The following is a 21,472-nucleotide window of genomic DNA, read 5'->3' as shown; positions in this document are numbered from 1 at the left end:
CATACAGACTTATTCTCACACGTGCATAAAGATATGAATGAGAATATTCACAATAATAGTATTATTTATTATTCCAGAGTGGGTGAGGGAGGGGGAAAAAAAGAGGTAAGGGAAGGTACAAATCTAAATATCCACAAAGAAGGAAATGATCAAATATATCTTTAGATATTGTCTATGGGGAATACTATTCAAGAGTTACAAAAGAAAAAGGGAGATTAAATGGCCAAACATACACATAAAACTAAAAATAAATACAAAAAATTACCAATTAACTATAGTTATGATAACACTTATGCTTTTTAAAAGTTTTTCTATATCTGTGTAAAATGCATAGAAGTAGTTAGGTTCTGGAATGACACACTTTAAGCTGTTAACAGAGTTACTTCTGGAAAAGGGAATAAGATAAAGGTTGCAAGAGGAACTATAGGTTTTTTGTTAATACCTTTAACTTATTTTGATATTTCAAAGTTAAAATATAGTTACATATTGCTTTAGTAAATACAAAATTACCAATTCACAAAACAGGAAGTTGAACTAGGTAATTATATCTGGGGCCACAAAATGGAAATATAAAAAGTTATGGAAAAGAAACCCCTTTATATCTCAAGTTTTTGTGACAAATAGATGAGACATATCCAGAAACTACACTTTAACATATTTTCACCAGACTCAGCTATTAGAATAACCAAAGAATTTCACAGTTCTCACAGTAGAAAAAGGCACACTCACTTGCCAAGAAAAGCTTAGTATCATTAACAATGCAATCCAAGGTTTTGTAATACTATTAATACTAATGAGATTCTGAAACTTTAATGACGTCTAAAGAATCGAATGAAACACTTCACCTAACTGAAGGACATTAAGCAACTCTCTCTTTCCCACACATATTTTGGTCAAGTGTTGCCTATTCTCTTTTTAGGAAAAAGTTAAGTTTCCTAAGTAATCTAGCTCGGAAAATATTTTAAAAGTATTAGTACCAGGCACCTTATGAAAAAGTCTCTCTGAGTTATCACAGAGCTGGGAACTGGGGGAGGCCAATATAGTTCAAAGTACCAGAAAAGGGAGAAGTGCTCAGAGAGAGAACTTAAGAGATATGCAGAGGTCACTGAGTGTTCAGTAAGTACTGAGCAGTGCATGTATATCAGTAAACTATCCAAGGAAAGATTTTTCAGAAAAGCCATTTGAAATTATTAGAAGAAACAATCTGCAGGCTCACACAGAGCTGTTTCCAGTAGAGTGGGAAACCTCATTATTCACAGAACACTGGGTAGAGCACTCAAAATAGTCATGCATCAGCATTGTGGCAAAATCAGTCCCATTTTAAATGCTGTGCTGATATCCTCTAATAAAGTTTAAAAGCAAGATCGGGAAGTATCAAACTGTTTTCACATTACTTAAATCGCTTCTATGATAAAGCTCAAAATATTTTATAGGAATACAAAAGATATCTATCACCCAAGATAAAATCCACAATATCTGACATCCGGTAAACAAAACAAATTACTAAGCATGCTAATATAAAAACTGTAACCCATAATGAAGAGCAAAATCAACCAATAAAATGCAACCCAAAACGACACAAATAATAGGATTAGCAAAGAGAGCTATTAAAGCATCATTATAACTGAAGACTGTTCAAGACACTAAAGAAAAGTTAGAACTCATTAAGACATCAAAAATATAAAAAAGAATTAAACTTCTAGAGATGAAAATTAAAACATCTCAAATGAAAAATACAGTAATGTGCTAATGGCAGATTAGACATTGCAGAAGGATAATGGACCTGAAGTTACAGCAACATAAACTATACAAAACACAAGCAGAGGGAAAAAGACAGTTCAAGTGATCTATTTACATATAATTGAAGTACCTGAAGGAGATGGTAGAGGGGAGAAACAACAACAAAAAAATCTTAAAAAATAAATTATTACAGAAGTTTTTCCAAATCTGATGGACTATAAACTTACAGACCTAAACTGCCCAGTGAACTCCAGTGCAAGAATCACCAAAACAAAGCCTATATGAAAGAATAAAATGATTAAACTGTACAAAATTAGTAACACAGAAAATCTTAACAGTCTGAGGAAAAAAGTACATGTAATGATTACAGCAGATTTCTTTTTCAAAACAATTAAGACTAGAATGGAGCAACATCATATTTTAAACAATTTATGACATACAAGAAGCTATATATACTTAATGTAACTTATCAAGTTGTAACTTGCTAAGTATGGGCTAAGTATATATCCATGAACCATCACTATCAAGTCATAAACATATCTATCAATCCCCAAGTTTCCTCCTACCTCCTTGGAGCAAGTACTGAAAGAAAAACACTGTTAACCTACAATTCTATACTCAAAGAAAATATCTTTCGAAAAAGAAGGTAAAATTCTCTTTTAGACGTAAAAGCTAAAAAAATTTCATCACCATCAGACCTACACTACAAAAAAATGTTAAAGGAAATCTTCCAGGAAGAATAAATTAAACTAGAAGGAAATCTGGATCTACACACAGAAATAAGAGCCATCCAAAATGGTAACTATGTGGATAAATACATTTTACTTCTTGTTAATCGAATCTCCTTGTTTAAAGTATAAATAAGTAAATAAATACATGTATATGTTTATTTTATGGGATCTGTAATATACACAAAAGTAAAATGACAAAAATAGCACAAAAGCCAGAACAGAAATGGAAGTACAGAAAAGACTAAACTCTATGCTACCTACAAAAAAAAGAAAAAAAGAAGTGTTTTAAAAATAAAGACACAAACAGGTTAAAGATAAAAGGATTTAAAAATATACCATACTAACATTAGTCAAAGAAAGTTAGAATGGCTATATTACTATCTGACAAAAGTAAATTTCAGAGCAAACAAAATATAACCAGGTACAAAGATAATTTCATCATGATAAAAAAGGTCAATGCAAGACAAACAATCCGAAATGTTTATGCACCTAATAACAGACTTTCAAATAATATAATATAAACTTATAGAATTGCAAATAATAGATAAATCTACAGTCACAGATTTCAATACCCTTCTCCCAATAACTGATAAAACAGACAGAAAATCAATAACAATATACAAGATTTGAATGACACTATCAACCAAATCGACCTGACACTTACAGAACACTCCACCCAACAGCAAAATATACTTTCTTTCACGTGTCCACAAAACATTTACCAAGATGGATCATACTTTGGGCCATAAAACAAATCTCAGTAAATTTAAAAGAACTCAAGTATATTCTGTGACCACAGAATTAATAAAGTAATAAATAAATCAGTAATAGAACTATCTTTGGAACATTCACACGTATCTTGAAATTAATAACACATTCCCAAATAACCCAAGGGTCAAAGAGGACATCAAAAGGGAAAATATAAAGTATCTGAACTGAAAATGCAAACAAATCATATCAAAATGTGTGCAGTGCCACTAAAACAGTGCTTAGTGGGAAATATATAGTACAACATGCCTTTATTCAAAAGAAAAAACGCCTCAAACTAATGACCTCAGTTTCTATCTTAATAAACTAGAAAAAGAAATGTGAATTAAACCCAAAGTAAGCTGAAGAGAAATAAACATCAAGTAGATATTAATAAAATAAAAAAAGAAAAAGAAAAACAGCGATGTGGGTGTCAACAAAACCAAAAGCTAGGAGGAAGAAAAAACTGGTAAAACTCTAAACAGATTGATGAGGAAAAAACAAGAGATACAAATTACCAATATTAGGAATTAGAACATTAACATCACTATAGATTTACACATATAAAAAAGATACCATGAAAATTTATAAACAATTTAGACTAGTAAATTCAACAACTCAGACAAAACAAATTCCTTAAGAGACATACCTATCAAAGCTCACTCAAAATGAAAATAACCTGAGTAACCCAGTATTAAGGAAATTTAATTTGCAGTTAAAAACTTTCCCACACAGAAAAGTCCAGGCCCATATGGTTTTACTGGTGAATTTTGCCAAGTATTTAAGAAAGAATTTAATACCAATCCTACACAAACTCTTCCAGAAAATTGAAAAGGAGTAATACTTCCCAATTTATTCTATGAGGCCAACATTATCCTAACACCAAACTTAGACAAAAAAAAAAAAAATTATAAGAAAATAAAACTACAGTCCAATCTCTCTCATGAACTTAGATGCAAAAAATTTTAAACACAAGTTAAGCAAATTGAATCCAATGATATGTAGAAAGAAAAATACTTCATGACCAAGTGCGGTTGGTTTAATATTCAAAAATCAATCGCTATAATTCACTATTGTGAAAAAAAATTTAAAGAACTATATGATAATCTGAAAAGATTCAAGAAAAGCATTCAACAAAGTCCAACATCCATTTCTGACAAAAACTCTCAGCAAATTAGGACTAGAAGGAAACTTCCTCAGTCCCTCAGTTGGATAAAGGGTATCTATGAAACACTATAGCTGACATTATATACTTAAAGACCAAATGCTTTCTCCTAAGATCAGGAACACAGTAAGTATGTTCACTCTTATCACTTCTATTCAATACTGTACTTGAGGTTTTAGACACTGAAACAAAGAAAATATAAATAAAAGGAACCTAGATTGGAAAAAAAACAACTTATTTGCAGATAACATGATTGTCTATGTAGAAAATCCAACGGAATCCACATAAAGACTACTAAAACTTAGTGAACATATTTAACAAGGATCCAGGACTCAAGATCAATATATGAAAATCAGTTCTATTTTTATATATACCAATCAATAATCAAAGTAGGATTTTTAATTATAGCCATTTACAATAACCAAAAAATATCAGATACTCAGATATAAATCTGATAAGATGTGCAAGACCTCTAAACTGAAAATTATAAAACATTTCTGAGAAAAATGAAAAATGACCTAAATTAAATAAGAAATATGCCATGTTCATGACTCAAAAGAATAAAATTGTTAAGATGTCCATTCTCCCCAAATTGATCTCTAGATTGACTGCAATGACAATCAAAATTCCAACAGGCTCTTTGGAGATATTAACAAAAGCTGATTCTAAAAGTTGTATGTATATTCAAATGACCTAGAATAACACAAATCAGCCTTGAAAAAGAATAACAATGGAGTACTAACATATCCGACTATAAGACTTAGTATAAATCTAGAGTAGCCAAGAAAGTGTGGTACTGAAGAAAAACTGATAATACGAAACAGTTCACAAACACACACACACATATATATGGTAAATTTATTTACCAATTTGCAATTCAGTAAAGAAAGATGTCTTTTTAACAAAGAGTGCTTGAACAACTGGATATCTATGTGCAAAAATTAAACTTCAATCCATACATCGCACTTCATATCCAAATTGAATTAAAATGGGCCACAGATTTAAATGTAAAACCTAAAACTACAAAACTTTAAGAAAACATAGAAGATAATCTTTGTGGCCTTGGATTCGGCAAATTTTTTAGAAATGACACCAACGGCATAAAAACTTGATAAATCATCAACATTGAATACTGCTGCTCTTCAAAAAGCAAATGAAAAGCCAAGGCTCAGGCAAAAAATACATTTGCAAATCACACTATGTGTCTAATAAAAGACTTGTATCCAGAACGTAAGAACTCTCAAAACTCAATAATGAGAAAATGAATAGGGCAAATAAAATGGGCAAAAGGTTTGAACAGACACTTTACCAAAAAAGATACAAGAATAGCATATAATCACATGAAAAGATGCTAAACATCATTAGTCATTTAGGAAATGCAAACTGAAATAATGAAATACTACTCATCTATTTAAATGGCTATAATTAAAAAGACTAACATGCCAAATGTTGATGAAGTTGTGGAGCAACTGGAACTTTCATACACCATGAGTGGAAATGTAAACTGGTACATCTATTTAGGAAAATAATTTGGCAGTTTCTTAAAATGTTAAACTAACATTACAATCCAGCCCTTCTATTCCTAGATATCTGCTCAAGAAACTAGAAAGCATATATCCAAACAAAGACTTGTATACCAATGTTTACAGCAGCTTTATCTGTCATAGCCAAATATGCATTATCACTAGGAGAATGGCTAAACAAATCATGGTATATATACCCTAGCAATAAAATGGAATATACCAATGATATACATAACATGAATGAATCTCAAAATAATTATACTGAATGAAAAAAAGACCAAAGAGAGTACATACTATATAATTTCACTTACATAAAATTCTAAAAATTACAAACTAATCTATAGTGACATAAAGCAGCTCAGTGGTTGCCTGTGGATAGAATGAAGGTATTGATAGATTACAATGAGTCAAGAGGAAACTCTGAGTAGCAGAAATGTCATTAATTGTGTTGATGTGTTCATAGTGAATATATACATCATAGTTACCAATTACACACTATGTACAACTTGCTTGTCAATTATACCTTACTGATGCTGTATAAAAAATAACCTACATGGAAAGTCAACTGTTTCAAACTGTGAACATCCATATAAAAGTAAATAGATAAGCAGAAATATTTCACCAAAAAAAAAAAGTTGATCCTACCTCAAAAATTCTTTTAAATCACCATTTTCACTGTGGAATGTCTGTTCATTGGGGAGCAAAAACTATCAATGGCATTCAAAGACTTGCCATTTGGTAGTGCTAAGCTAATTATCTAAACTTGATTCAACAAACCTTTTATTAGGCACTTATTATGTGCCAGACACCATGGAGAGTGGAAAAATAAACAAGACAAATTTCCTGGCCTGTAGGTACCTGGCAATGTTACAAAAAAAGGTAAAATCTTTACACAAACTAAAATATTCTAAGTGTTCCCCACTCTCTTGGGGGAAAAAAGGAGCAAATGTAAAGATACTAAAAAATTAAGTTCTCCATTTGGATTAAAATTATCGCATGCTCTCCAGGTTCTTGTTTACTCTTAAATATTTGCTAACATGCCAAAGCAAGTAAGTATATTTATAAAACTTCCAAAGATGGTCTGCTGATGGCAATAAAAACTATAGATTTTATACCTTTAGCAAAGGAACTAAGTCAGCTATAACTTTAAAAGAGTTCTAGAACCACAAAAAATGTTTTAAAATAAACTTACTAACCTCTAACTTAGCAAAAGTTAGAATTAAAAGGCAAAAATGAGGCAGGCAAAGATAAATTCAATTTTCTAGATAAAGAGATGTACTTGGGAAAATCCAACTCAAGACCATGTTACTTACTGACAGAAAAAGCTGAAAAAAAATAAAGAAGTTGCACAATATAGTAACAAATAATTTTTATGTTTTTATTTGTATTATTATCTTTATTTTCAAAAACTAAAGGTAAACGAAAACATTCAACCAATTATTTTTAATTTACTGGTAAACTTAGGGATAAAATTCTTGCCCTCTATCCACACTTAGAAATCCAACACTTACCATACATAACATACATTCTCGAACTTTAACAACTATGAATTTTAAAAGCTAAATTTAACAAAAAAGTTACAAAAATTCAGTTTTTAAAAATTATTCAGCATATAAATAATTCAAACTTTTGGTTACAGAAGGTATCCACAGGAAATCTCAGTATGTGCCCAGAAGTTCTAATGAGCTCCACACCCAAAATATCTATGCACCTACTTGTTATCTCCATTCGAATAATCCACAGACATCTTACAAGGCATGTTTTATCCAAAATCTGCTCTCTTGATATTCCCAACTCTATCAAAGCTATCCCATCAACCCAGTTATCCTAAATGCCTTTTCATTATCCCCATCCTATCTCCTAAATTCCTCAAACCTTCAGCTCTGAGGCTGATCCCTCACCACTTCTAGCCAGGGTTGATAAAAGAACATTGTGGTATCTCTTCCTCCAATCGATTCACCCTCCAATAATCTGTGTAAGATGTGTGTAACGTGTAACCACTGCCAAAACTGATGTTTATAAAATGTACATCTAACCATACCACGCCTGAGCTTAAATTCCTTCTGACTCTACCCTTGTACCTCTACAGCTATATAACACCTGACACTTGCCGATACACAGAAACTTTCTGGCTTAGGCCACTCTGAACTCACCTGTTCCCTCAATCTTGTGCCCTTTTGTGTGTGCATCTGTTCGGTGTAGCTGGAACACCTGTTTTACATCTTCTCTCTGCAAATAACTTCTACTAAGTACTTCAAAAGAGCACAAGCAATAGCCGGTCCAAACTCTTCCAACAACCCTCATTTCGCCTAATCTGATTTAGAAGTTTCTTCATTCATACACTCGACATATTTATTGAGCACAAACTAGTTGCTGGGAATAAAGGTACTGGTGGAAACATACACATCGAAAAAAGTGTCTGACTAATCTATCAATGTCATGCCAACCAGTAAATCAATGGTCATAGAGTGTGATACATGGGATCCTGAATGAGGCCTATTTGTTATTTCTTCAATAAATAAATAGCGAATGCCTATAATATGCCAGGCATAGACCATACTCCTAGGTATAAATAAGATTCAGTCGCTGCCTTCGTAGCACTTACAATCTAAGTGGAGATTAAGACAAGAAAACAGGTAGTTACAACATATGAAAGAAATACGAATAAGCTGCCAAAGCAAGCCCTAATAAATGCTATCTAACCTAGAGTTAAGGGGCTCAGGCAGGATGAGAAATCAGGAAGACTTAACCAAGCTGAGATCTGAAAAATGGCTATTTGAACTAGAAGAGTGTATATGTTCTTTACTGAGAGCAGTATTAAGTGCACGGCTGCAACTCAGATTGGATGGTAAAGGCTAAAGAATTTGGAGACAATAGAAACCAGATCAGATCCTACTCAATCTTATAAGCCATGCTCAAGAATTTGGAAATCTGTAAATTTATCCTAAAGACAATTTTCACTACTAGAAAGCCATTAGAAAGCTCTAGCAGGGGAATGCCATGGCCAGACTTGCCTTTTTCTAACACAATGGCTGCAGAGAAGAGAATGAACAGCTGCAGTAATCCAGGGAGGGAGAGATTCATGGTGGCTTGAACTAAGACAGCAGTAGTGGGAATAAGGAAAGGCAGATCTTAGAAAGATTTTTAAAAAGTCAAAGTGATAGGACTTCGTGACTGATCACACGTGGGAGGTGAAGTAGAGGAGTCAGGGACAAAACTGAGTGAATGAAGGTATTCATCGAGACAGGGAATACAGAAGAATGTAAACAATGAGTTTTATTTGGGACATGTTAATCAGTGATGATCATGAAACTAAAGAAATGTAGAACACAGGTACTTTTAAGGGTAACAAACCATAGAAATTCTGAAAGTAAAGATAGATACTGAGATACTGAGGATGGTACAATTCTTGATGAAGGGCAGGCTGCAGAACTATAATTGCTTCTTAAGGGCATGAGTATGCCAAACAATGTCAGTCAGGAGGGCAGGTATAATTTAGCAGTCTGGGGAACTACAATGAGAACTAAATGTCTACATATACATTATAGTATTGCACAATAAGAGACAGCAAATAGATTTCATAAGGATTTTTCCACAAAAAAATGAAAATTAAAAGGCTGCATTATAAATTTTCATCTACTCTCAGCAGCTATGTCCCATCAAAGACTTAAAATTTAATTCTTTCCAAAACAGCCATGTTTTTATTAATTCATAAAGTAACTTGTTAAAACTGCAAACTACAGTAGTGTCAAGAATAAAGTCTGTATTTACCCACTCTTGTATCCAAAGAACTCAGAACACAGAAAGTACTCAAACATTTGTTAAAGAATGCCAGAAAAATAAAGAAGACATATGTATATATAGTGTATCTTGTACCGGGAAGGTAACTACCATGTTACAAAATCTAGTCCAGGAAAAGAAAATTTCTCCTGGAAAATATACTACATACCAAGACTATACTTTATTTTTCTTAAGCACAAGGGTTTCACGAAACTATAAGCATATCTAAAAAGAATTGGAAGGGGTCAAATTTAAGCTACAAAATAAATTCTCACGAAGAACACCATCAAAACAAACTCTAAGAAAAAATAAGTTAATCTCCCAATTTTTTCTAATATAACCACAGTAAAAACAGACACTTAGAGAAATAGCAAGTGTACTGAAATAAAGGACTTTTTAACTCCAAAACAAGAGTGCTATTAGTGAAACCATGGGTATAAGGCTCTATTTCAGGCTGTCTCCTTTTTCCCATCTTCTCTGTAATAGGTAAATTTAACTGATTCCATTAATTCAACTCCATTCACCTGTTAGAAAACAAGCAGGATGGCCTTTATAGTTGTGCCCCTATTTTGTCCCCAAGAGGATGTCACTCTTTCCCTGTCTGGTTGACTGTTAAAACATATGGTTCTGCACATAAATAGCAACAAAGAATAGCTGGACTCCAAGAATCAGGGTTTATAATCAAACTGAAACACACTTTCAAAAGCTCAGCTAAGAAAAACAATATACATGCAAAACTGAACCCATACACTCATGCTGACAAAAAACTTACCCTTGAATTTAGTCAAATCATCAGAGAACTAAATACATGAAATTGGTACCCTGTATCCAATGAGCTACTGAACTACCCACTAGCAAAAACCATCAGCACCCTAAGGAGCATTACAGGTTTCTTTTCCTTACCAAAAGGTTACAATATGCCACATAATTACATTATGTTACATAGCATAAAGAACCTACAGGAGACTTTGGTGTAATCTTCATAAACTAGTTTTTGGGGTTTTCTTTTTGGTTTTATTTTACCATGGATCCTATAATTCTTATAATTGATCAGGTTGTCCTCTTTTACTTTGGCTGCTAGAAAACTTACAGCCAAACTGTAGCCCACTAAAGCATACAGTTTATTTAATGGTCGCACTTCAATTCCATCCACTTTCCCTACCTTCATTTACTTTCCTTTTGCCTCCTTTATCCCCTTATTTATTTTACATAAATAGATTACTTTTATATTTGTAAACAGCCTTAATCTCTTTGTGCAAAATGATAGCAAAAATAAACAACTATTTTCATATCAATAACCTTACAATCTTAAGACAGCCTGAAAGATCTTAACAACAGTTATAGCAGCTAACATTTATTTAGCACTTGACACCAGGCACTATTCTAAATGCTTTGCAAATATTAACTCATTTAATCCTACCACTCCATGATGGAAAAATGATTATTCCTCATTTTATAAATGAGAAAACTGGGACACAGGAAAGTTAAGAAATTTGCCCAAAGTAACAATGCTATAAAAGCAGTGGAGCAAGGGTGTGAACCCAGGCAATCGGCTCCATTTCCTTAACCACTGCCCCATTGTGATGATTTTTCATTCATCAAAACTACTACTAAAACAAGGCAGTTTTCAATTCTTAAAATAACAATGAGAATTAGAACTAGTGGTAACTACAAAAATGAAATTCACAGCCATATCCTTAATCTTTAAAATTCTGCCATACCCAGCGAATAACTTGTAGAAAAATTAAGATGACGAATAACACCTACACAGTATCTACTATATGCCAGGTTTTGTTCTAATATATTCTCTTATTAATCCTAACAATCTCATAAAGTACTATTACAGACGAGGAGACTGAAGCACAAGGAGGAGGTTAAGTTATTACACTGAAGCCACGAGTAAGCGTGAAGCTAGGTTTTGAAACTAGTTTGGCTCCAGAGTCAAACTCTTGACTGTTATCTTACACTGCTTCTCCATGTGACATTAACTTCCTCCCTCCAACATTTCCTACCTCGAAGTTCAAAACAAGCAAAGTGGACCTACTAAAAAAGTTACTCACATCCTAGATATCAACACTGAGAGATTCTTATTCAACAGAGCTGGGTTGTAGCCCAACATCGATATTTTTTAAAGGTACCACATGTGAGTCTTGTGAACTTTGGTTAATACTGGCTGCCTTAGGTTTCTAAACTAGACAGGGCTTAGCTGAATTTTGGGGCGGGGGGGAGTCAAGGGGAGGTATGTAAATACAAGCACATACACACACTCATTAATATGTATTTTTCCTTACCACCCTTTCCCAAAGAAAGACTGAGAAGTAGGGAAGCATATGATAAATCCAGAAAGGTTACATGGCTTTTTATGCCATGTTAACCAACCTTGAAGACTATTTTAATGGTGACAGTAACAAATTTTTTTTTATTTTGTTTTTTTTAAAGCAAGAGACAATCAGATTTGTACATAAAAAAAATAACTCCAGTGGTTGTGCAGAGGGATGACTGTGGGCAAAGAGACTGAAGACAAGGATAAAAAAATCAGCCAAGAACTCAAGACTAAAGACAAACTAGAAGCCTTGTTTAAAGGCCTAAATAACTAAGCACTGAAAAATGAAGAGGATGCAGCAAATTTAAGAAACACTTTTAAGGTAAAACTTATAAGGACTTGATCATAAGGTTATTGATTAGATGTTGTTATAAAATGGACATCTCCAAGTTTGTTTTACATGCAACCAGATGAATGATGATGCCATTAAACTACAGCTGAACTTAGGGAAAACTAAGTAGGTTTTGTGGGTCATGATAGTATTATCTGGGAGAGGAACAGTGTCTACCATGGAAAAATAGTTTAGGTGGAGTGATGGGAAATGGGTGTGAATTTGCAATAAGAGAGAATAAATGAGGTGAAGTGGTTATGAAATAAGACTAATTTTAAGTTAGATTACAAAAGGTAGTGGTTAGAAAGAAAGAGTGGAAAAGTCTGACATTTCACAACTCTGCTTCATCATCTCAAGCGTTTTCAAAATCGATCCACATCTGAAAAAGGGAAGTGTAGTTCAAAAGGAGGATCCGTTCTTGAAAACTCCTAGAGTGGATCAGTCCAGAGGGAAAATCAAACAGGATAACATTTAAATATGTAGTGAATCAAGTAGATCGGCAACCACCCTGACCACAAAAACTGACAAAACCACCAGGGCGTGAATAATACAAATGACCAACCTATAATTTAAAATAGCCAGGATATAGAAGTATGTAATCTTTTTTTAATGCTTTTATTATTTCATGTAATCGTAGCAACTCCAATAGAAGAAATAATAATTGGCACCACCTCCATTCTGGAGATAATGAATATGAAGGACAGAGAAGTCATGCTTCCTCAATAGTCGAAGGTCACATTTTAGAGTAACAGCAAAACCAAGACCATATGTGTTAGTTATCCCACCGCCTAGTATGGTAGTCCATACACCAAACCAAAAACACTGCCAAATAATTCAAAATGCGTTAAAGAGAGTAGCATAGAAAAAGAAAAAAAATGAGTGAACCTCAAGGAACAGAGGAAGCTACCTGCGACAAGTAAACAGTCCCTAGTGTGAGATGAGTCATCACCAGATCCAACTGTTTACGAAATACTCCTGCAATGGGAAATGCTGCCAGCAGCATGTCATGATAGTCCTAAATAGCAGGCATTAAGAGGTGCCTTCGGAACGTAAATAGGTACTATACAAAGAAATTTCCTCCCCACCCAATCCTGGTTTCTAACGAACTAGCTAGGGGTCCACTGATCACCACCACCTCCGTGAGAAGGCACCACAGACACTCCCACCGTAACGTAATACAGACGTCTAGGAAATAGCTAACGTCTTCCTAGACAAACGCAGATGGTGTACATCTCCAACTCTCACTGGATACATGCCCTACCGCTCAAAACTACTAACCAACTTGACCATCTGTTTAAAAAAAAAAAAAAGGTCTAATACGCTCTTCTAAGAAGAGCACAGCTGCCTAGCACCTGTTATCAGCTCTTCCCGAAGGGCGTTCACCAGAGTGAAGCGGAGAAGGCAGGGGCAAATTAGATTAACGCCTCAGAGGAAGAAAGAAAGCCGCTGGAGTCAGAAGAGCAAACATAAAGAACTAAAGTCTGAAAAACAAAGTGAGCCAGAAAAAAGAAAGGAACTAGGCAACCAACCGTCTCAGAAAAAGTAATACAAATAAAAGCCCCTCCGCTCTGGGGCGGGGCAAACCAGAACAGTGCCGAGGCCTAGCTGGCCTTGGAGCAGGAGCCAGGTCTCTAATTCCGAGGCTGAGCCGGCATTCTCGGGAAAACAGCTGACACTACCAAGTCTTCTTCTCCTGCATCTGCCACAGGCTGTTCCTAATAAAAAAAATGCCCTCGCATCCCTCCCCAGCCGGCCTCAAAGCAGCAAAAGCACCCCTCATCCCCCAAAAAAAGCAGGGGTGTTTCCCCGAAGCCGTTACTTACCTTCCCGCTCACAACACCCGTCGCCGCCATGTTTCCTGTGCGTGCTTGTGATGACGTAGCAGCGCCTCACGTGTCTCTCGTACTCATAACAACATCCGGCAAAACTAGACTGATATCCGGGCGAGAAAGCGGCGGGGAGTAGCCGGAAAGGCGCGGAGTGAAGGGGCGGGGCGGAGGAGGCACTGTACTGCTGCGTGCTGAGTTGGCCTCAGAGGTAGCTAGGGTGTCGTCTCTGGTGCATAGTGCGCATGTGCCAATGTATTTTTCTTAAGAGGAAACCTAAATTGAAGTGTTTTTGCCTTGGGGTTTGCTGCGGAGCGGGACTCATCCGTCCGCAGGCCACTTGTTTCTTAAGAACACCATACTGGGAACAAGGAAACATGCTCCCGGCTTTGTGGCCATAGGCAAGTCGCTTCCACGTTCAGCCTGTTTCTCATTTGTAAAATTGAGATAGTGGGCTGTGGCGAAGATTAAAGGAATCCAAGCTCTCCAACTGCGCACCACTCAGTACACCCACCCACCCACCCACCCCTTTTCTGTTGTTTGTGAAGTTTCTGAATTTGAGTCTGGTCCCTGCCACTCACACATGACGTTAGCAAGGTGTTTTTGATAAGAACTGCAATAAAACCACACCCCCGCTGCTCCGAGTCCAAAGCACGTAGCTTAATGACTTGAAACAAGTTTCTAAAATCATCGGAGCTTCCGGTTGTAAAATTAGAATTGCCCCTGGGGTAGTTATAGGGATCTCATGTGACGATGTGTGATACGGTGATTTGTTGAGATAGTATGATATTAATTTGTTCTCGGTGCTATAAAAGAATGCCAGGAAATAATTGGATACTACCTTCCCCACTCCCACCCCAGCTCTGGCACAAGATCTGGGACTTTCCTTGCCCCTGGGCGGAATAAAAGGCCCCTTGTTACCAAAACACCTGTGTCCTTTTGAGATACTTCTCTCTTTACACAATGACGAGAGATCAGAAGCTTTGGAAGTTAAATGAGTAAATCACAGCTAATGGGAATAACAAAAAAGGGTTGCAGGTTCTGTGAATATCAGGAACCTAAGAAGTTAGGGAGGTGACAAAAACTTAAAAAGTTGGGAGTGAATGTGCAGCACCACTAGGGAGCCTGCACACTAGGCATCAGAGATTCTAACCATGACCAAGACTCCATGCCCAAGCTTAGTACTTCATCAGCAAAGCAGCTCATCTGTGACAGATAAATGAGCTGGGAAAATGGGCATGCTAACAGTAGCCAAAGTTGAGTGAGGACTGGAGGGCCTTCCTCAAATCTACTGGACTGAGTCAGACCCCTGGAACCTTCATACTACCCCGGGTGGGGTTTGTGGAGCCCTAATAAAGACCCAGATTGTTTTCCACCGCTCAGAGTAATGGGATGTTAGAGAAAATTTTTAATATGGCATTTCTTACACCTGTGTTTTGGAGAAAAGTTGAAGCCATTAGGTAAAGTACTAGGTATAGAATACTCAATTAATGGTAGCTATTATTTCTATAGTATGTTTGTGAATTAAAGTTTGGCACCTTAGATTCATCCGCTACTTCATGTTCTTAAACCTCATCCACTGTCTCTTAAATGCTACTGCTACCCATGGGCTATCCTTGGATTTCTTTTATTTTTTTCCCCGAACACATTTTCTGGGCCATTATCTTCATTTTCTGGTATCAACACTTCCTATGTGCTGATGAATCTCAAATATCTCCAGCCCAAGACTCTTTCTTTCCTAAAGTCTAGAACCTACACCGACTGCCTGCTGGACCTTTTATTTGAATGACCAACTCACATCCCAAAAAATTCTAAATCTTTACTGCTCATAGTCTGCAGACCAGCATCACCAGCATCACTTGGGAGCTTGTTAGAAATGCAAAATCTCAGGTCTCACCCCAGAACTACTGAATCAAAAGCTGTATCTTAAGATTCCTCAGGTAATTTGTATGCACATTAAACTTTGAGAAGCACAATCATAAATGAAACATATTTTGCTTTTGTTTTCTGAAAATTACTACCTTTGCTGAACTAAAGATGCAATCAAAACAGTTTCTCCAGAGAAGTGTTAGTATCATGTTTCCGCTTTCTGATATGTATTCTGGAGAACTGGGTAACACTTCCACAATGTCTCTTTTTCTTATCCCCACTACCACTCCCATGGTTCAGGTCTCTCATTACTTCTGGTTTAGATAACTACTTAATTGGATGGCATCTTAATTCATTCCCTCTCTTTCTGCTTCATCTTCCACCTAACCCATAATTTGTATCCCTATCAGATTTGTCTTTCTAAAGTATAATCGTGACCATGCGAACTCCATGCTTAAAATCCCTTAAGACCTTCTCATCTCTTCAGGAAAGAATTCAAATTCTCCAACATAGCATACAAGTTCTTTCATAAACTGTTCCTGCCCACCATTTTAAACTTACCTCCCAACTTTCCTCTCTTAGACCCAATTCTCCAACCATAGCCAAATATCTGAATGTTCCCTGAATATGCCATGCTGCATCCCAAGATTGCTTCTGACTGTAGCAGATTGATTGTCTTGGATCACAGTGACCATCCCTGAGCTAGTCACTGTGGCCCAAAGTATATGATGTTCTGATTAGCCATATTTAAATTATATGCCCACAGCTCCAGTCAAAGTACATGGAATAAGAGGAAGGGTAATTTCCAGAGAAAAATCCAGGAACCATTCCAGGAAAAAAAGGGGGAAGTGACTGCTAGGTAAGGCCAAGCAGACATCAATTACAGAAGCTCCATTTCTGCATTCCTATGGTCTCACACATATACTGTTTACTGAATTGCCTTCCTTTCCCTACTAGGCTATTAACTCTTGGAAGGCAGGGAATATGATTTTCACTTCTGTGACCACCACACCTGACCCAAATGACTGATCCATAGTAAACACTAAATAAGGATGTGTTTAACAAATAATTTAAATCAATTCCCTGTTTAGAAATAGCAATTATACTTTACCTTTAAGAGGAAAGAGATGATTTTACTTCAATAGTATCCTGTCTATATGCAAAGTGAAGAAACAAATTCAGAATTTCAATATAGTCTGCTTTGTGTTTTAGTTTCTTACTATATTATAAGGAAAATAATCATATTACACTTAGAACAGGTGGAAAGGTTTTTACAGCAGCACGCATATAAATTTAATGTAAATAAAATCATTGAGTTCCCTATAACAAAACAAAATAATAACTTATTATGGGAGTATAACTATACAGTCATTTACTAACTATACAGTCATTTACTAACTATAACATCACTCAAAAAGTCATATGATATAAAAAATAAATCTTAAGTACTGTAAAGAAAATTTTGACCTGGGCAAGACTTTAGAGATAGTCTCCCCAAGTTTCTCAGTTGAAAAAATTGAGTCTCAGAAATTAACGATTTGCCAAAGTCATAAGCGACTTTATGGCTGAATAGAGACTATATTAGAGATATGTGTCTTAGCTGTACTACACTATTAGCTGAAAGTGATCACTCCCCTCTCTAAACTACAGCATCTAATTACCTGTACAATTCGATTCTTCCTCACCTCAGGTTCTGACTGACTTATTTGTTATTCATAGCTTATACCGTGTCACACATTACCTATTAAGAGTCCCTCAATTTTGCCACTACTCGTTGATCTCTACCTTTCCTTGAAATCTTAGGATAATCAGACTAAAACTTTATTTTAGTGCTTCACTATACAAGGTAGTATCATGAAAAGAATATAGACTTTGCTGACAGCCAAGAGATTGCATATTTCTTTCTGGATAAAGTGGCCAGCTGAAGAAATCAGACCTATAGATACTGACAGTTGGGGGTTTCCATTGAAATGACCCAACCACATTAACCTACAAGGAAGAATAAAAACCAACAAGCCCCACCTATATAGCTGAAAATTCCAGTCAGCTTTTGTTTCCGGACTCTTTAAGTATAACCATGGATCACGCTACATGTGAAAAAAAAAATCATTAAGATGAAAGGCCGAGACTAAAATGAACAAACAAACAGAAAAGCAATTCAAGACAATGCAGAGAACACAAGAAAACCTTTTAATTATAATAAATACTTTTAGAAAGATGAGGTCTGGACAAGTTGGCAGAGTAGAAAAACACTATGCTTGCCTCCTCTTAGGACCATATCAAAATTACAACTAAATCACAAAACAACCATCATGGAAAAATCACTTAAAATCTAGCTTAACAGAGGTCCTATAACTAAGAATATAAAGATACAGTTACATGGAGACTGGTAGTAGGGGCTGAGATGTAGAACAGGCTGGTCCCACACCTATGTGTGGCAGTTAAAAATCAGAAGAGGTATCTCAGCTGTAGAGGCCCCGCCCTGAAAACTGGGGGAGTCCCAGCCCAACATCAGGCTCCCCAGCCTAGAGCACCAGTATCAGGGAAAGAAGTACTCATAACTCTGGCTGTGAAAACCAGCAGAGATTGTGGCTCAGTGAAATGGAAGGCTACTGGAATCCCATGTATCCCTCTTAAAGAGCCCATGTATAGACTTACTCACTCTGAGTTCTAGCACTGGAGCAGGAGCTCAAGGGGCACGAGGGACATATTAGGAGAAGCAGAGTTGTCCGGCTTCAGGGCAAAGGCTGGAGGAACAGCTTCCTCCCAGACAAAAGTGCTAGCAGAAGCCATTGTTTTTTTGTTGAGACACAGGTGGGCGCAATATTTTAGTATTCATCAACCTAGCTAACATCATTCCGTAAGACCCTTCCCCACCCAATATTCATAGCAATATTATTCACAATAGCCAAAAGGTTGAAACAATCCAAAAATCCATCAATAAGTGAATGTATAAACAAAATGTGGTATATACATACAATGAAATATTATTCAGCCTCAAAAAGGAACACAATTCTGATACATGCAACAACACCAATGAACCTTGAAAACATTATGCTAAGTGAAATAAACCAGATACCAAATGGCAAATATTGTATGTTTCTATTTATATGAGGTATCTAGAACAATCATATCCATAGAGACAAAAAGTTGACTAGTGGTCTAGAAGCAGCAGGGGAGAATAGGAGTCACTGTTTAACGGATGCAGAGTTTCAGTTTCAGATAATGAAAAGTTCTGGAGATGGACAGTGGTGATGGTTGCACAAAAATGTGAATATACTTAATTTCATAGGATTGTACATTTAAAATAACAAATGAAAATTTTCATATTCTGTTAGTTTTACTATAATTTTTCAAATAATTAGGAAAAATAGAAGAAAATATTCAGAATCTAGGATTAAACCAAGTTCTTAGACTTGGCATCAAAATCATGATTTATAAAGGAAAAGTTGATTAGATGGACTTTATTAGAATTGAAAACTTTGGCTTTCCAAAGACTCCATGAAAAGGACTTAAAAAACCAAGTTACAGACGAGGGTAAAACATTTGCAAACCAATATTCATCAAAGGACTAATACATAGAATACCTAAAGAACTCTCAAAACTCAACGTTAATGACACAAATAATCCAATTACAGAATGGGTAAAAGACACTGCATTAATTTTCTGTTACTGCCATAACAAATTATCACAAACTTAGTTGCTGAATAAAACACATTTTTAATTTCTTACCACCAGAATCAACACAGGTTTCACTGGCCTAAGATGAAGGTGTCAGCAGGACTGTATTGCTCTCAGGAGGCTCTTAGAGGAGAATCTGTTTCCTTGCTTTTCTAGCTTTAGGACCCCACCTGCATTCGTTGTCTCATGGCCACTATCTCCATCTTCACAGCTAGCAATATTCCATTTCTCTGCAATCTCTGCATCTTTGATCTTTCTTCCTTAGTCATATCTTCCTCTGAAAGGTTCTCCATTTAAGGACTCCAGGGAATTAGATTGGGCCCACCTGGATAATTCACAACAGTATCTCCATCTCAAGGTCCATACTCTTAATCATATCAGCAAAGTACATTTGCTATACAAGATAACATATTCTACAGTTCTGGGGATTATGACATATCTTTTTATTCTTTCTATCACAGACATACATAAACAGACATTTCACTAAAGAGGATATAAAGATGGTAAAATAAGCACATAACAGATGTTCAACTTCATTAGTCATTAGGGAAATGCAAATTAAAGCCACAATGAGATATCACTACATACTTGTTAGAATGACTGAAATTTAAAAAAAAAAGTGGTAACACCAAATCCTTGTAAGGATGTGGAGAAACTGAGTCACTAATACTTTGCTGGTGTGAATATAAAATGGCACAGCCACTCTGAAAAATAGTCTGGTAGTTTCTTATATAACTAAACTTATACTCACCATATGACCCAGCAATTGTATCTTGGTCATTTATCCCAAGGAAACGAAAACCATGTACACCAAAATCTGTCCAGTAATATTCATAGAAGCCTTCATTTTACTAGCCAAAACTGGAAACAACAAATGTCATTTAACAGATGAATAATTAAACATGCTGTGGTACATCCATACCATGGAATACTACACAGCAATAAAAAGAATTGTTGCTACATGCAACAATTTAGATTGATCTCAAAAGACTGGTACTAAGTGCAAACAAAATCCCAAATGGTTATATGCTATATGATTCCACTTATATAACATTCTTAAATAGCAAAATTATACAATTGAGAACAGATTAGTGGTTCCAGGGTTTAGGGACTGGGGAGGAAGGAAAAAGGGGTGAATATGGTTATAAAGGGATAACATAAGGACGTCTTGTTTTGATGAACAGTTGTGTATCTTAGTCAAGTGATGGCTATATAAATCAACACATGAGATAAAATTGCATACTATACACACTATACACACACAAGTGCATGAAAAACTGGGAAAATCTAAGTAAATTCTATGGTTTGTACCAATGTTAATTTCCTGGTTTTAATATCCTACTATCATTATTAAGATATCATTGGGGAAAACTGTGAAAGATGTATGGACCTCCCTGTACATTTTTTTTTTTTGCAAATTTCCAAAGTTATGCATATGTTAGATATTTTTTAATTTAGTTATATATTTTCATATAAATATCAGGATACCTTTGGCTATGATTAGTAGTCAATCCAAATAAAAATGTATTAAATAAGTGGATTTTGTTTTGTCTCAGATAACAAAAATTCAAGAGATATGCAAGGGCCAGAAGAAATTCTTTTCATGTGTTCCTTTTCTAAAACTAACAAAAAGCCATCAGGATTCTTTTTTTTCCTCTGCAAATCTGCTTTTATTTTATTTTATTTGAAAAAAATTTTTTATGGTGACATTGGTTAACAAAATCCAATAAGTTTCAGCTGTACATTTTAACAGTAA

General features: G+C 35.4%; 1 protein-coding gene across 2 annotated transcripts in view; it reads right to left on the bottom strand.

Annotated features, from left to right (window-relative positions):
• TBC1D15 (TBC1 domain family member 15) overlaps positions 1 to 14,307 on the bottom strand; it is a 58,828-nt gene extending 44,521 nt beyond the window's left edge. The window contains exon 1 of one of the 2 annotated variants that reach the window (XM_039866029.1): positions 14,164 to 14,307. In XM_039866029.1, coding sequence (XP_039721963.1) covers positions 14,164 to 14,193 — 30 coding nt within the window. In that variant the 5' untranslated portion in view covers positions 14,194 to 14,307. The remainder of the gene's footprint in view (positions 1 to 14,163) is intronic. The other variant, XM_039866030.1, reaches the window with a different exon arrangement.
• Positions 14,308 to 21,472: the final 7,165 nt, after the last annotated feature.

This window comes from Pteropus medius, unplaced genomic scaffold (genome assembly GCF_902729225.1).
Source record: "Pteropus medius unplaced genomic scaffold, Ma_sr-lr_union100, whole genome shotgun sequence".
NCBI classification, from domain to species: Eukaryota; Metazoa; Chordata; class Mammalia; order Chiroptera; family Pteropodidae; genus Pteropus; species Pteropus medius.
Note: the sequence above shows the minus strand (reverse complement) of the source record. Positions and strands in the feature narration are given on the sequence as shown.